General features: G+C 45.6%; 1 protein-coding gene across 1 annotated transcript in view; it reads left to right on the forward strand.

The window, feature by feature from the left end:
• SORT1 (sortilin 1) overlaps positions 1 to 17,726 on the forward strand; it is a 252,133-nt gene that overhangs the window by 60,962 nt on the left and 173,445 nt on the right. The window contains exons 3-4 of the mRNA XM_082244645.1: positions 980 to 1,053; positions 8,710 to 8,812. Coding sequence (XP_082100771.1) covers positions 980 to 1,053; positions 8,710 to 8,812 — 177 coding nt within the window. The remainder of the gene's footprint in view (positions 1 to 979; positions 1,054 to 8,709; positions 8,813 to 17,726) is intronic.

The raw sequence follows: 17,726 nt of genomic DNA on the forward strand, positions 1-17,726 counted from the left end.
GTCCTCACTGAGGGATCTCGTTAGGGGTTCGGCTGGGTCTGCTGCGACCATATCCAAATGGATCAGGCAGACAGTTGATCAGGCCTATTCATTGAAGGGTCAAGTTCCTCCTTTCCCTGTGTAGGCGCTTTCTACTAGAGCGCTGAGTGCCTCTTGGGCTTTTTGCTATCGGACATCTATTACTCAAGTGTGTAAAGCGGATGACTTTCATCAACGTAGATTTATTGGCATCCTCGGATGCCTCCTTTTGGCCGCAAGATTTTGCAGACTACGGTTTTAAAAGACTTTGTTTTTTTTTTTTTTTCTCTTTACGGGGTTGAATTTTCGTTTTGGGGGTAAGCTCTTGTTGGTACGGGTTGAGCTTATTGTGGCCCAGTTGGCTATGTTTTTAGCCTTGGAAATACGTTGACAGTTTTGGTTGCGTTCTTCCCATCCCTAATGCCTATACTGCTTTGAGACGTCCCAATAGTGAAGCAGCATAAGAGCTGCATCTATCAATGGACGATACAGAAAACTAGATTTTTGTAAGAACTTTCCTGTAAAATCCTTTTCTCTGAAGTCCATTGACAGACGCATCACCCGCCCCTCTATATTTTTGGGATGGTTGTGTCTTTTCACTGCTTGCTATGAAACTGATATGAGAGCACAGTGTCTGGGGTTATGTCGTGAGGGACAGCCCCCTATAGGCGTGTGGAGTAAAAACTTTTCACTGCCTAGTCTACTCCTGTAGATGGCGCATAACCCAATAGTGAATAAGCATACGAGCTGCGCCTGTCAATGGACTAAAGAGACGGATTTTACGGTAAGTTCTTATAAAAATCCCTGTGTGTGTGTGTATGTGTGTATATATGTGTGTGTGTGTGTGTATATATATATATATATATATATATATATATATATATATATATATATATATATATATATATATATATATATAATCTCTCATCATCATATATTTTTTTTTTTTTTTTTCTTTTAGGTTGTGCTTGTCCTAACTACTTTCAAGCTTCCATTCATTATCGTTACATATGGGCAGTCAAAGCTGTACAGGAGGTGAGTTCTACTTCTGCTGTTTCATCATTCTTTTAATATTTAACATTCCTATATTGTAGTTTTTGGTGGCGCATGACATGAAAGCAGTGCTTGCCTTTTATCTGCTATTGCCTGAAGGTCCCCTCTGCAGAATTGAGCTCTGTGGACTTAACTGGCTTAACTCTTGTGTTGCCACTGACCCTATGCCATATGCCAGCAGTGGGGGTTTTAAATATTAACTTAAAGTGATACTGAAGTCTCGTGGTGTGTGTGTTTTTTTTTTTTTTTTTTTTTTTTACAATAATCTGTTCTACTTAAGTGCTCTGTGCAGTGGCTTTGCACAGAGCAGCCCAGATCCTCCTATTCTCCCTCCAGCCGAGTGCCCCCATAGCAAGCAGCTTGCTATGGGAGCACCCAAGCCGAGCCACTGCTCTGTCTTTTCAGACACCGAGCCATGGCTTGGCCCGCCCCCTCTCTCTCCTTAACTCACTGACTTTGACAGTAGCGGGAGCCAATGGCGCCTGCTGCTGTGTTTCAGCCAATCAGGAGGGAGAGGCCCTGACAGCCGAATCCCTGGATTAAGATGGGGCTCAGGTAAGTATTAGGGGGGCTGCTGCACACAAGTTTTTTTATTTTGGATAAAGATAAGATTTTAAAAAATCACCTGCCTTTAGCACTGCTCCCTTTATGCAGTAAAAATATGCTGAATTCCAAAACCGAAATACAACAATGTATTATTAAAAGTGCTTGTGTAATATCGCAAACCAAATATTTAGTTTCAATATATCAAAACAAAACAGTGACCCAATCATAGCTTCAGTGCCATTTTAATACAAACACAGATCTCACAATGACATGAGCCATATATAATGTGTGTTGTTTAACACTTCAAACTCCACAGTCACTCCATATACAATGTGCGTAGTGTTCTCTTCAACCACAATAGCTCCTCCACTGTGCCAGGCAGTGTTCCAGGTGTTAGATCAGTGAATACACAATTACTCTCTTATTATATGCATCACCTCTGAGTGGACCTAGTGAATGTACCGTATATCATATAGGTTTAAACTGCTTTTTCACTCTGAGGGTCACCTGTGGGACTTTCCTCTCTCAGGATGGAATTCAAGCATACAATGGGGATGTCATGGGCCCCTTAAAACAATATGCTCATCACTCCACCTTAGGGGTGCCGCTCCTGTTGAAAAAAGAACAGCAATTGCCAATGGTGTAATAACCTTTTATTAACTAGTTTTACCTATATATATATATATATATATATATATATATATATATATATATATATATATATATATATATATATATATATATATATATATATATATATATTATGCAAATCTTAAACAACATAAACCAGCCTGTATGTATTGTAGTTTGCAGAAAACACTGTGTTGATCAGTACTGGAAATTAATTCACACAACTCCGCTTGAGGCATTGTCATTGATCACTTCACTTCTTCAAGCATGGAGCTATGTGACGGCGGCCAAGGCTAAATACTATCGAAACAAGATATACCTGTGCTCAGATCACTGTAGCTTGCCCATGCATATAATCTGCCAGGTGCTAAAGGGGTGTGACCACTTATGAACACTAAAAATACTGGATGAACCCTCTGCACACTGCTATACCCTTTCAAGCAAACTTTGCAATAACAAATAGGGATATTTGTTATATGCATGGTCCAAGCTAATGAGATCTGAGCACATGTATATCTTGTTTCTATTGTATTGCAGGTCCGTGTCCAAACCTAAACCGTGTAGCTCTTCCCCATTTTGTCTTTTTGTCCCATAGCATTTGTGGTGGCAAAGCAAAGTAGGACTGGCTAAAGAGGGATTACCTTGACCCAGTTAGTCAGCTTAATCGTGTAGCACTGCCCCTTGAGGGCTGCTGGTTAAAGGGTGTTCCTCAGCACTCACCTGACCCTGTACACAATCCAACCCACCTGACACTCTAGGTTCTGACATGGCAAGTATATTCTCCAAAGACCCACTGACACAATTGAAATAACGTTTTGTTATTTTACTGAAAAGGTAAACCGGTATAACTCAAAGGTGAACAGGTAAAACTTTATAATTAAGGAATATACCAATATCAGTCGGTTAAACCCCACCAAACTCAGTGGGACTCAACAGAATGACACCAGTATGGATGTGAATAATTGATAGGAAATATCAAAGATCATTGATAACACAATTGAACAGAATCTCAAACAGTGACTGTCAATTGTGGCAATTTAATGACTATGACCCAGTAAAAGGTCTTAGAAATTTACCAAAGATATAATTTGGTTCAAACTAATTGCCTTAAAGGGGGCGGGTTCACGTTACTTTAAATCGCTAAGCAAATATTAACCCCTTCTCCTAGCAGGGCCTTGGAAACTTCATCGGCAGTTGGAGCTCTTATCACTGTTCAATGTGATATTTGTAATCCCAAAGAAGTGATATGTGCAATACTGTCTGCGGTCAGTGTGTTGGGTAACGGTTACACTTGCGATTAGATTTCACACAGGCACCCTTCCGTTCTCTGATGTGCGCATGTGGTGATCCTGTAACACAGAGGATCCCCAAATCCAGGTGTGAAAGACTTGTTGCATCTTTCCCAAAAAGACTCCTGGCTGTATTAGATCAAAAGGGGGCTTCTACTAAATACTGAGCAAAGGGTCTGAATACTTAGGACCATGTGATATTTCAGTTTTTCTTTTTTAATAAATCTGCAACAATGTCAACAATTCTGTGTTTTTCTGTCAGTATGGGGTGCTATGTGTACATTCATGAGGAAGAAGAATGAACTTAAATGATTTTAGCAAATGGCTGCAATATAACAAAGAGTGAAAAATTTAAGGGGGTCTGAATACTTTTCGTACCCACTGTATATGTGTTTTTTTTTTTTTATATGTTATATGGTAGTCCGATCCCGGCTACACATGTATTGCAATATGTGTGAACTAAATATTTCTGTTTTTTTTATTGCAAAGTTTGTTTGAAAGGGTATAGCAGTGTGCAGAGGGTTCATCCAGTATTTTCAAGGCTAAATATCGGTGTATTTGTTTAACCATGGGAATGTTGCTCTTTAACTCGTGCATCGCAAAACCGTGATGGGCATAACACGTACACCAAAACAATGGGTCTAGAGCCAGTTTTTTTTTTTTTTTTTTTTGCCCATGCCGAATGGCTGGCTTCTGTCAGAACGGCTGCCATACACACAGACTGAATGGTGGCCGGTTTTTAATCAACCAGCTGATGTTGCCTGGCATTTGGCCCGTGTGTACTTGGATTGATGATGTGATGGGCAGTGGCTCACTAGGGAAGGACAGTGCAGCAAGTTGGGGGTGATAGATCCAGTAACTCATGCCACCTTAGGCCCCTTTCACACATGCACTTCCGCGAAGTGGAATCCGCTTGCTCAGCGGTGATTTCTCTGCTAATCCTCCCTAAGCAGATGGATGACAGGTCTTGTCCGCTCCGCTATGCAGAGCCAACATGGACACAGTCGCGCTCTCCTCTATGGGGCAGTCTTATGGAAATAGATACCATCTGATTTGAAAGTAGGACCACCATCTGTCTGTTTTTGGCCAACAGGATCAGTTGGTGGTGAAAAATTGACAGGCGGACCTGATCACAGCCTTCGGCTGTGTGGCATGACAGGGAGTAAATAGACATTTTAAGGGGGGGGGGGGATGCTTTCCATCTTTGTGGGGTTGTAAATGGAACGGAGGCTGTTCTGACCAGCTGCCGCACACTCCCTGTCCATTCACCGGTAAGGACAGGGCGAAAGATCAAGCCCTCAACCTCTTCTCTGACCAGTGAGAACAGGCAGGGGGAAACCCCCAGCGCTGCCAGTGACTGCTTGTTGAAGCCCCAGCCACCACAAGAGGGCGCCCATTCCCCCGGATGGAAGCATCTCTGTACAGCAGCAGCAAAGCCACGGCCTCAATTACCAGCAGGAGCAGCATGTTAGCCCACTGGCAGGGGCCGCAGTGTAGTCCAGTTGCCAGTCCACTAATTCTAATCGCCAATGCGACCTGGCGCCTGTGGTTTGTTGAGCCCTGTGCTAGACTATTATGCCCCGATCGCTGACCTCTTCTTTTTTTTTTTTTTTTTTTTTTTTTTTTTTTTTTTTTTTCTTATAGAACCAATGCGTTTGCTTTTTGATTGCTTACATTGCAAACCTAACCACCTGATCTTGATTAACACAATATTTTACCATTTCACCAAAAAAGATAAAATAAAATATTACTTAAAATATGACCTAAAAATATAGAAAATATAAAAATTAAACCATATTGAAAGCTTGAAGGTACCAGTACATATTCATATCTGAAATAATGTAAAAAAAAAAAAAAAAAAAAAAAAAAAAAAAAAAAGTTAAACCCAGTTAATGAATAGGTAATAATCTCCACTTCAGCTTCCTGCTCCCAATCTTGAAACAAAAAAAAATGTATTGTCATCTATATGATACCAATAATCTACATCCGTTTTGTAAAATGCATAAAGAAATAATCATCTTTTTTTTTTTTTTATTATTTTTTTTAATTTTTTTATCAGAAAGTAACTAAGTAAATCCTACACTAAAAGCTAGTAATCGCTAATAAAGCAATAGGTCTCAAATTCCGGATTGTGTCCTGTTGGTGTGGGGGTCTGCAACTCAAAAATCCACTTGGATTCGAATTGGCTATGGGCTAAAATCTTGTTACTGCCCGTCCAGTGTGGCTTGTAAGCTTTTGATATGTTGAACCTAAAAATTGGGCTTGCGATATCACGCAAGCACTTCACATTACGGCATGGGTGTCCAACCTTTTGGCTTCTCTGGGCAACATTAAATGTAGAGAAATTTTCTCGGGCCGCATATAAAATGTATACTATAGTTAAGGTATATAAGTAATAAAATGCTGCTGCGCCCTACCCGCCCCACCGCACTAATTTAACAGAACTAGAGGATGATCAAATGAAATGGAATCAGTATACAGAGGTTTACTTCTTCTGAGGGATATTAAAGGAACACTCTAACCACCATGACCACTTCAGTGATTTGAAGAAGTGGTCATGGTGGTAGGAGTCAGAAACACTGCACATGCTCTCCTCCCCCCTCCCCTCCGAGGCAGCCTCTGCTTACTGTTAGTTATAAGCTGCTGTGGCCATGCCCCCGACCCGACTTTCCTCCTCCCGAGCAAAAAAAAAAATTGTCAGCGGGCAGTGGGCCGCATTGCCTGGGGTTCCGAGCCACATGTGGCCCCCGGGCCGCAGGTTGAACATGCCTGCATTATGGTATTTCTCTTATGGAGTTTAGCATATTATTTTTACTGCATAAAGGAGTAGAGCTGCAATTATCTTCCTTGCAGATGTGGTAACCCATTCGGCCCCCGGGCCGCAGGTTGGACATGCCTGCATTATGGTATTTCTCTTATGGAGTTTAGCATATTATTTTTACTGCATAAAGGGGAGTAGAGCTGCAATTATCTTCCTTGCAGATGTGGTAACACATTCGTGTTGGCAGCAGCACCAGATAGCACAAGGAGGGTAGTGGCAAGCGCATATGTATTTTTTAACATTTTGTGTTTAGTGGGGGCTTTACAAACTGAGTGAACTGTGTGTCTAACAAGTGTAAAATATGCTGCTTTTACCTACTAATCTGGCTGTTTTTTTCTCCCTGCTTTTAAGGGATAAAAAACAGCCAGATTGCTGTTCACTGTACTCCGAGTCCTGTTTTCTTGAAAACACAGAACTCTGTGTGATTGGACACAGCCAGTCAGCAGGTTTCAGCTGAAATCATTGACTAGAATCTGCTGCCAACTCATGCTGTCTCCAATCACAGCACGGACTGGCAGGGGACGTGCAAATGCATGTTCTAAACTGGGAACCAAGCCGAAGACACATCTATATCGCTGCACCTGCCGCCTGCTCACAATATATTTACTGTGAGCGTTTGACAATATATTTTACCAAAAATTCAGTAATATATTGTGTGCACTAAAATCAACTTTAGTAAAAAAAATATACTGAAACTTTGCAATTGATGATCCGCTGTGCAGATATCATTCGACCTAAAAATTGAGAAAGTACCATCATTTTTTTTCTCCAGGGAGTTTTTTTTTAGAAAATATATTATGTTTGGGGGTTTTAACTAATCTTCAGGCCCTAAAATTATTTTAATGTGTGCAAAAACAGCGTTGGCAGTGAAAAGGGTTAGTCATTGCAAAGGATTAGCATTTACTCTTTACATCTGCAGGAATTTGGGTTTAAAGTGATTGTAAAGTCTTGTGTTATTTAATAGAAAAAAAAAAACACAAGACTTTACAAACATGTTATACTTACCTGCTCTGTGAAGTTTTGCACAGAGCAGCCCAGATCCTCCTTTTCTCGGGTCCCTCTTCGGCTCTCCTGGCCCCTCCCTCCTGTTGAGTGCCCCCACAGCAAGCAGCTTGCTATGGGGGCATGCGAGCCGAGCTGCATCTCCGTGTGTCCATTCAGCCGTTTGGCTCCGCCCCCTCTTTCTCCTAATTGGCTAACTGAGTTAGACCGGGGCTGGAGCCAGTGGTGCTGCTGCTGTTTCTCAGCCAATCGAGAGAGGGTCCCAGACAGCTGAGGCTCTCGTAGACATCGCTGGCTAGAGAGGGGGCTGAGGGGGGCTGCTGCACACAGAAGGCTTTATATCTTTATGCATAGAATGCATTAAGATAAAAAAAACCCTTCTGACTTTACAGCCCCTTTAATCTCCATGTGTGTAAAGACTTCTTCACAGTAAAAGTGTTGAAAATATGGAAGACTTCTTTAGGAACTAGTTCTAGCCAGCTCAGTGGATTTAAAAAAAAAATGTAATTCTAAAGGCACAGAAAAGAACTGGCTATTATAAATTCTAAGTAACCTCACCAGTGTTTATTAATCCAGGAAAACTTTCCTTTGGGGATCAGAAAGGTCTTTTTTTTTCCTGTTGGAGATAATTGAAGCATGCTTTAAAGGTTTTTTTTTTTGCCTTCCTCTGGATTGATTGTTGATAGGGCAAGGGTTGGCAACCTTTTGAGAGGTGATCTACCTGGACAACATGGAGGAGATCAAAGATCTCCGGGGTGCGACGCCCCTTTTTATTAAAAAAATCACTGTAAAAATGTAAACTATCCCACCTTAATTTGGCTTCAGTGAAAAACTCAGAATTCACATTCATGTCTGGAGAGTAATTGGTCACCCCTACACGGCTAATGCTGTTATAAAAGCATAACATCTGTTACTGCAGGCTGCTTTGCTCGAATAGTTTTTAGAGCCTGGCTGACTGCTCTGATTTCTGGCCAGTGTACAGTTTTTTTAAATGATTGATCCTACAGCTCTACTTGGGTGTTGGGAGGGCATGATATTGGGGGTTCAGAAGAGTATGGTATTGGGAGCCATGAGAGAATAGTATTGTGGGATCAGAAGGGTACAAAAGTTACCAGATGCAGAGTGGTGCATGGATGCTGCCATGGACTATCCGCATGTTCTGGCACTGATCCCTGCTATCCCTCCACTCTCATCCTTCCCACAAGCCCCTTGGATGGATCGAAGTGGGGGCGGGCCAGTAGGGCTGAGCTCACTACAGACAGGACTCGGGGAATGCTTTTGTGTGTGTTTTTTTTAATTTTTTTAAACCTGGTTAAATAGAACTAATGTAATTTATTTATTTTTTTCCAGTGAGGATTATGGTAAAACTTTTGAAGACATAACAAGTCTCATTAAGAACACATATATACGCACAGAGTTTGGCATGGGTCTTGGTCCTGAGAATTCTGGAAGGGTAAGCCTCCAAACTGTTAAAGCATTATTATATCCAAAAGCAAACATTTTATTATATTGCAGTTTACCAATTGTTACATGTGATAGCTGTATTAGTTTCTTTTTAAGGCTTTATTTCTCTTATTTATACCTTGCGATCTTGCCAGTAAGCCTATTATTTTTCAAAAGAACAGGCGCTCCTGCAGATTTAGCAGTTACAGGAATGAGGCAAGACATTTAAAGGCTAGGGTCACCTTTTGGAACATGTTACATGCTCCACCTCTATTTAGGGTGGAACATGTAAACTGATCCAGCTCCTGCAGCCTCTTCTCTTTATCACCATCTCTGCTTTACAGTGGGCGGGGGAATCTTTTCTCTGCACCTGCTGTCCACAATTCCAAAACCACGTAGCCATTTTTAGCAACTACCATCAGCTAACGTGGCTGATGGCTTGTAGTTCTGATTGAACTGCGAAAAGCAACAATTCTGGGGAAAAAGAAAATATATATATATATATATATATATATATATATATATATATATAATAATTTTTTTTTTCACTTTTTCTGCTATATAACCTTCCCAATAAAAAAAATTTAGAAATCAAAATTTTTCATAATTTTAGGCCAATTTGTATTCTGCTACATCTTTTTGGTAAAAAAAAAATCCCAATAAGTGTATTTTGATTGGTTTGTGCAAAAGTTATCGCGTCTACAAACTAGTTTGTCATTTTTATTTATTTTTACTAGTAATGGCGGCAATCTGTAATTTTTAGCTTGACTGCGACATTGCGGCGGACAGATCCGACACCTAACTGACATTTTTGACACTTTTGGGGGGCCAGTGACATTACTACAGTAGAAAAAAAACTGGGGGTTGGTCTTAAGAATTTTGCATAGTGCCACTGGGATCGCCATAAATACGGCGGTCCTTCCCTTGGTTCTGAAACCAAATGCATACAAGTGTACTGGGACAGACCAGTAGACAAAGAGAGCCTTTGAGGGATGGACAGAATGAAACCACAGGGCGATGATGGAACAAAATAATGTATTTTATTCTTATTGAAGATTGATCAATACAGGTTACAGTTGTGGTTCAGACAGGGAAGTGCAGAGGTATGTGGTGCTTACAATGAGTAATACAGTAACCCATGTGATGTGATGAAGACAATAAAAATAACGATGATCAATCTTCAATCAGGATAAAATACTTTATTTTGTTCATCTTCGCCCTGTGGTTAGGTTCTGTCCATCCCTCAAAGGCTCTCTTGTCTACTGGTCTGTTCCAGTACACTTTGTATACATTACTACAGTAATCAGAGCTAAAAATATGCACGGTTACTGTAATGACATTGGCAGGGAAGGGCTTAACCCTGGGGCAATCAAAGGGTTAAATGTGAGCCTAGATGATGTTTTCTAACTGAGGGGAATGGGCTTATGAATACAGAGACCGGTGTTCCTAAATAGGAGGAACACAGGAGTCCTGTATTGATTCCTGAAAGAACCACTGTCTACTGTGTTTACAACCGCAGACCGCTGTTCTCGCTCCATGGGGAGCAATTGCGGCCGCTGACCCCGTACATCAGTTCCCTGCTGGCGAATGGGGGCACTCGCGTGCCGCCCAGGATCGCTCCTGCCAATCGCCCTACCTGTACGGCGATTTGGGAGAACCTGCCGCCATATATCGAGGGTGGCTGGTCGGCAAGTGGTTAAGATTGGTCATCCCACGGTGCAGCCCTTGTGGTCTCAGGTCACTTAATTTATAGAGGAGGAATTTGGGCTCCCTAATATCTGTTCCCCTCTAGTTTCTCTAGTGGGTTTTTGAGGTGGACGGACTGAATGCAGCTAAAAAACTTTTTTTGTGTGTGTATTCTTTTCTTCTGTGTAAGGAAGTTAATTGCTAGACGGTGGATATATACTGAGGTGTTGACGCTGCCGATGTGGCTACGGGTGGTGAATGCTGACATTGTACTGTACAGGATGACCGATGAGGCTAGGGGGTCACCCAAGAAGTTTAGGAAAATATCGTATCGCAGGGTTGACTCTACTGCTACGTTGGTGGGGACTGCTGATGATTAACCTGGAGGGGATGCAAATGGCGAGTGGGTGGGCTGGAGTTCTGGGTCCTGCAGCTTTTGGGGGCCGGCCGCGCTCTCCACATGCCTCGCTAATGTTTAATGAATACTACCTGGGGGGTTCCTCTGTAATGGTCACAAAAAAGGAAGTTGGAACTGGGCTCGGTTTCTCTTACGTCCTCCGACAGTCGCCGCCTCCACTAAGTCATCACTATTGGGTATTGACTTCCGCTCCGCAGGAGTAACTAGGCATAAGACTTAGTCAAAAGAACAAAAGCATTTGCATATACACATCCATGGGGGCTGTCCCACTAGTCAATACCCCCCTGCAGTGACCACTCCCAACTCAGTTTGTTTCTGCCTAGCGTCAGGAGTAGTTAGGCTTTCCCTGTGCTGGGGCTACAGTCTCAGCCTTTCTGATCTTTTTTATTTGATTTTCTTTTAAAAATGTCAGTTTTTTTCTTGTTATACTAGCAGTTTCTTTTTGTCAGCTTTAGTTTTAGTCGACTCTTTGAATGAAGATGGATTCATGCGGAGCTGGGAATCGGACTGACTGCCCTGACCAGGTCAGAGGGACTCCCAGCCCGCCATCAAGCGTTCAGCCATGGCTAGTCCTGGAATTATGAACGACCCATCCCTGCTCGCAGCAGGGATGCAGCTGTGAGGTGGCTACCTCACTGGACTCATCTGCGATACTCCAGTGTAATGTCCTTGGCTAACGGCACTCCCTGTCAGATGAGGACAGCGGCTTTCCGTTCTGAGAGGCACCCCATGCCATCTGGTACAGGTAAGTACTTCTGTGTGGGGCCTCTGTCTGGGGTGGCAGTCCTGTGTTGCTTTGTGTCCCCCATGTCTGTTCCGGTGTGGGGCTCCCTGTTGTGATCCCTGAGGGGTCTTTTTTTGTACATGCGCTGCGTTGCTGTGTATATTTGGTTGGGTCCCCTTCCCCTGTGTCACTTCGGTGTGTTTCTGGGGGTGCAGACGATGTGTGTGGCGGCCGCAGCGGGGAAAAACCGCGCGGTCCGCCATCTTTAATTTGGGCATGCATGTCTGGCTTCACTGTGGGCTACTTTACATGCTGTTTTGGCGCCAGCCAACGCCATCTAGCGTGTGGCAGAACGATTGTTCCGAGCACATGTTCGGCGGCCATTTTCCCGAAGCCTCCCATTCAGTTCTATGGGCAGCCATTTTCCCTGGGTTTCTTTGCAGCTATAGTTCAGCCTCTTATGACCTCCCTTCCTTTTCCTCTGAAGCCGCGATCGATTTGGTAACACTGTGGGGCTCCGCAGACTGTCTCTCCCATAACCTTCTGTTTTGTGTCTTTTCTGGCTCAGTTTCTTCTCCTTTTGGGGGTCTTTTGCACTGTACATATAGCGGTGGGCTGCGCACACCGCAGCGGTTTTAAAGGGCCAGAACCTCTTATTGCACTGTTAATTTCTAACTTGGGCGATGGAATCTCAGGACAGCAAATCCCTACAGATCTGGTGGGGGACCCCAGTCCTGCTGGGGCCCCTGTTATACCGGATTTAGCCGCCGTAGTGGCGTCTTTAGTGTCCAAGATGGAAGTGCTGATGGCTGAACATGCTGCTAGGAAAAGGCCCAGATTATCTTTCTCCTCTGATTCAGATGGTGATGTGGCTGCTGTGGCGGGCGTGCCCTTTTCAGGGTCTCGCTCATCCCTGGGCCCTCTGGGGTCTGAGGGGGAGGCGGAGGTGGAGGGGGTTGATGTTTCTCCTCCCGGGTCGTCTGAGGAACGTGCGACCATGGATGAGTTGATTTCTTCTGTGAAAGAAACCCTACACTTGGAGGATGAGCCCAGTCCTCCGGGCATCGTGTCCTCTTTTGGTACACACAGGACCCGCAAGTCGGCGCAGGTTTTTCCCTGCCCCGCTGAGTTTCATTACACGGTAAATGAGCTGTGGCGCACTTTAAAACATCCATTCATGGTACCGAGTCAGTTTAAGTTGCTTTTTCCCTTTGCTCCGGCTACGGAATCGTGATGGTGTGTGCCTCCACAGGTGGATCACACTGTGGCCGTGTTGAACAAGGCTACCTTGGTTCCCACTGAGGATACCCCGGTTTTTCGGGATCCCACGGACAGGAGGTTGGAGTCTCTAGCCCGCCATTCCTACACGGTGGCGGGTTCCTTGCTCAAACCTGTTTTCGCGTCCGTCCTGGTGGCTCAGGCGGTGGCGGATTGGACTAAGGTGCTTAGATGCACCCTCGCGTCTGATTCTGCCCCACCTGCCACGTTGGCTATGGTGGACCAAATTCACCAGGGAGTCATATATTTGTGCGATGCAGCCTTAAATGAGGCCCCCTTGGTTGCACGCCTATCTAGTGTTGCGGTGCTTAACCGTCGTTTGATCTAGCTGAAGAGCTGGTCAGCTGACCAGACGTCACGGAAAACAGTCGCTGATTTTCCCTATGCAGGTTCTCGCCTTTTTGGCGAGGCTTTGGATACCTTGATAAAAGGCGTCACGGGGGGTAAGAGCACCATGCTGCCCCAGAACCCGAAGAACAAGTCCTTTCGTGGCAAACGGGGTTCCACCTCTCGACCCAATCGGGGGTCTTTTCGTGCCTTTCGGAATCAAACCAAGGTCAAGCCCTTCAAGGGTCAGGGTAGCCAGAAGAAGCCCTGGGCGGGCAAGCAGAAGTCCGGCAATTCCGGTTCAGCAGGTCAATCCGCCTCTTCCTGAAGGGGTGCCCTCACCCGTTTCAGGGGTGGGGGGACGTTTGCACGGTTTCCTCCAACCTTGGCTGCTCCCAATTCCGGACAGGTGGGTTCAGGAAATTATTTGATTAGGGTACAAGATCGAATTCCTTTCCCGGCCGGCGGACAGATTCTTTCCCTCAAATCTTCATTTGACTCCAGGGCGTCTGCAGGACCTGCATCAAGCGGTGCAGGACCTTCTTGCCCAGGGGGAAATTGTCCCGGTGCCTCATCGGGACAGGTTTCGAGGGTTTTATTCCAATCTGTTCACCTATTCTGGACCTAAAAGCGCTGAATCGCTTCGTGCGTGTTTCGGAAGTTCCGTATGGAATCTCTCCGCTCGGTGGTGGCCTCCCTGAGTCCGGGGGAATTCCTGGCCTCTATAGACCTGAAGAATGCGTACCTACACATCCCCATTTTCAAGGGTCACCAGAGGTACCTTCGGTTCGCTATAGCGGAGGACCACTATCAGTTTGTGGCGTTACCTTTCGGTCTCGCTTCGGCTCCAAGGGTCTTTACCAAGGTACTGGCGCCTGTTCTGGGCCTGCTACTGGCACAGAGCATTGCGGTCTTGGGGTATCTGTAAGATCTCCTCCTAAGATCGAGTGTCCGCCAGGGCCTACTGCGCGATCTGTCCACCACGGTACAGACGCTCCAGGATTTCGGATGGACCTTCAACGTACAGAAGTCGACCTTGTTGCCATCGGTTCGTCTTCCCTATCTGGGAATGATCCTGGACTCTGCTCAGGCAAGGTGTTCTTGCCGGAGGACAAGCTCCGGACCTTACAGGACGAGATCAGGTCCCTAATGCCCCGTACACACGTGCAGATTATCTGAAGACTTTTGTCTGCAGACTTACCAAAACCATATAATATGAGGTCAAACCTAAACACTTTCAATTTGTATGCAATCCGGCAGGCCCTTGCACTACATAGAAAAGGTAATTCTGCAGACAAAAGTCTTCAGATAATCTGCACGTGTGTATGGGGCATCAGGGACAAACCATCTTCGTCACTCAGGACCTGTATGCGGTGCCTGGGGTTGATGGTATCGGCCTTCGAGGCGATACCCTTTGCTCAGTTTCACACGTGGTCTCTTCAAGCAGAGATCCTGACCAGGTGGGACAGACTACCTCAGTCTCTGGATCTGAGTGTCTCATTGAGTCGCCGGACCAGAATGGATCTTCTGTGGTGGCTCCAGTCCCCGGCGGTGTCGGGAGGCAAGTCCTTCCGTCCGTTGCTGTGGACAGTGATTACCACGGATGCCAGCCTGTTCGGGTACAGATGGACAATGCTACCGCGGTGGCTTGCATCACCAAGGGGGCACCAGGAGTGCTCGGGCGGCCCGGGAAGTGACCGACATTCTGTCTTGGGCCGAGACTCATGTCCTGGCAATTTCAGCAGTTCACATTCCGGGTGTGGAGAATTGGCAGGCCGACTATCTGAGCCACCAGACCCTGGACCAGGGGGAATCTTCCAGATGCTGTGTGCGTAGTGGGGATCCCCGGACGTGGATCTATTCGCGTCTCGGCTAAACCACAAGGTGGAAAGGTTCGTGGCAAGAACGCGCAATCCTCTGGCAGACGCCTCGGATGCGTTGGTGGCCCAGTGGCATCAGTATCATCTGATGTATGCCTTTCCTCCGATTCAGTTGTTGTCCAGGTTCCTTCGCAGGTTGGCCTCGGAACCACACTTGGTGATTCTGGTAGCACCGGACTGGCCGCGCCGGTCCTGGTACGCCGACGTTTTTCACATGGAGGTGGCGCTTCCTTGGCGGCTGCCACTGCGGGAAGATCTACTGTCTCAGGGACCGATCTTCCATCCTGCTTTACAGTCGCTGGCTTTAACGGCCTGGCTGTTGAGACCCAGGTCCTGAGAGACAGGGGTCTCGCCCCTGAGGTCATTCCTACTCTGATCAAGGCTAGGAAAACCTCATCTGGTAGGACCCATTACCGTACCTGGAAAGCTTACTTCGCCTGGTGTGAGTCCAGGGGGTTCTCCCCTCGCTCATACTCGGTGTCGAGGGTGTTGGCTTTCCTCCAGTCTGGGGTGGACCAGCGCCTGCCGCTGGCCACAATAATGGGCCAGGTGTCTGCACTGGCTGTCCTTTTCCAACGCCCGGTTGCTTCTCATTCCTTGATTTGCACCTTCGTTCAAGGTGTGCGACATTTGGCTGCTCCCAGGAGGGAGCCTTTACCTCCATGGGACTTGAACTTGGTTCTGTCCGTGTTACAGAGTTCTCCTTTTGAGAACATCCGGAAGATATCGTTACCTCTGCTTTCTAAGAAGGTTGCCTTTTTAGTGGCGATCACTTCGGCTCGCAGAGTGTCGGAACTGGCTGCGTTGTCTTGCCGCTCTCCTTACTTGGTAATTCACCAGGATAAGGTGGTCTTGCGACCTCATTCGTCTTTTCTTCCTAAGGTGGTCTCTGAGTTCCACCTTAATGAGGACATTGTCCTGCCTTCGCTTTGTACGAAGCCTAAGCATCCTAAGGAGGTTGCTTTGCATTCCTTGGATGTTGTCAGGGCGATCAGGGTTTACCTGTCTACGGAGTCCTTTCAAAAGACGGACTCTCTCTTTGTCCTTCCTGAGGGACCTCGGAAGGGCATGGCTGCGTCTGCAGCAACCATTGCCAAATGGATCAGACAGACCATTGAACAGGCCTATGCTTTGAAGGAACGGGTTCCACCCTTCCCTGTCAAGGCGCACTCTACCAGATCAGTGAGTGCGTCTTGGGCCTATTGGCATCGTGCCTCGGTGGCCCAGGTGTGCAAGGCTGCGACTTGGTCGTCGGTGCACACCTTTTCCAAATTCTATAAAGTAGATGTTCAGGCATCAGCTGATGCTTCCTTTGGCCGCAAAGTTCTCTGTGCGGCTGTGCCATGACGGACCCTTGTGTTTTTTTTTTGTGGGTCCCTGGCTGTTTGGGTGTTATCCCCTGGGTTATTTGCTTTCCTGGGCTGTTGCTCCTGTTGAGCCTTGTTTTTCTGTTGCCCAGAAGATTCTCTTACTGTGCGTGTAAGGTTCCTTTCTCTGATGTGGGTACTGCGTTGCCTTGTCTACGGTTGCGTCTCCCACCCCTCATGTCTACACTGCTTTGGGACATCCCAATAGTGATGACTTGGAGGAGGCGGCGACTGTCGGAGGATGTAGGAGAAAACTGAATTTTTGTAAAATCTTGCCTGTAAAATTCCTTTCTCGGAGTCCTCCAAAAGTCGCCGCCCTCGCCCCTCTTTTTGGGGTTTTCTTGTACACTTACTGCTATGCTACCAAACTGAGTTGGGACTGTCACTGCAGGGGGTTATTGACTAGTGGGACAGCCCCCATGGGTGTGTATATGCAAATGCTTTTGTTCTTTTTACGAAGTCTTATACCTAGCTACTCCTGCGGAGCGGAAGTCAATACCCAATAGTGATGACTTAGAGGAGGCGGCGACTGTCGGAGGACTTAGAGAAAGGAATTTTACAGGTAAGATTTTACAAAAATTCAGTTTTTGCCCGTGTGGCCTCCTCTCCTTTGCTCTTCTTTGGGGGCGAAGGTGGGGAGGCCAGGATGTTCTTTTGGTTTTGTTGTAGGGTTCAGGGTTAACTTAAAAATTGAGTCCTTCTGTTCACATGGCTTTATCTTTGAAATGTACAATGGCTGAGTGGTGCAGTTTTGATCCTTCTCATACCTGTAGAGATGCTTTTGGATGTTTTTTTGCCTCTTGGTATATGTTGCATGATACATTTATTATACTGTGATGTGTATTTCTATGTGTTTATGTTGGATTTCAATAAAAATCTTTAAAAAAAAAAAAAAAAAATTGGTCACGCCTGGTAATTATTGCGAGGAAGAAAGCAAGGAAATAAAAAGAACTGAGGATCTGAAAAAAAGAATTGCTCTACATAAAGATGGCCTTTGGCTATAAGAAGATTGCCAAAACCCTGAAACTGAGCTGCAGCGTGGTGGCCAAGACCATACAGTGGTTTAACAGGACAGGTTGCACTCAGAACAGGTCTCACCATGGTCAACCAAAGAAGTTTGAGTGCATGAGCTCAGCAGCCATATCCAGAGGTTGTCTTTGGGAAATGGACATATGAATTAGGGATGCACCGATCTGATATTAGGATCGGATATCGGCGCCTATACTGCCAAAATAGCTGGATCG

The sequence above is a fragment of the Pelophylax lessonae genome, assembly GCF_965119305.1.
Source record: "Pelophylax lessonae genome assembly, chromosome: 2".
Lineage (NCBI taxonomy): Eukaryota > Metazoa > Chordata > Amphibia > Anura > Ranidae > Pelophylax > Pelophylax lessonae.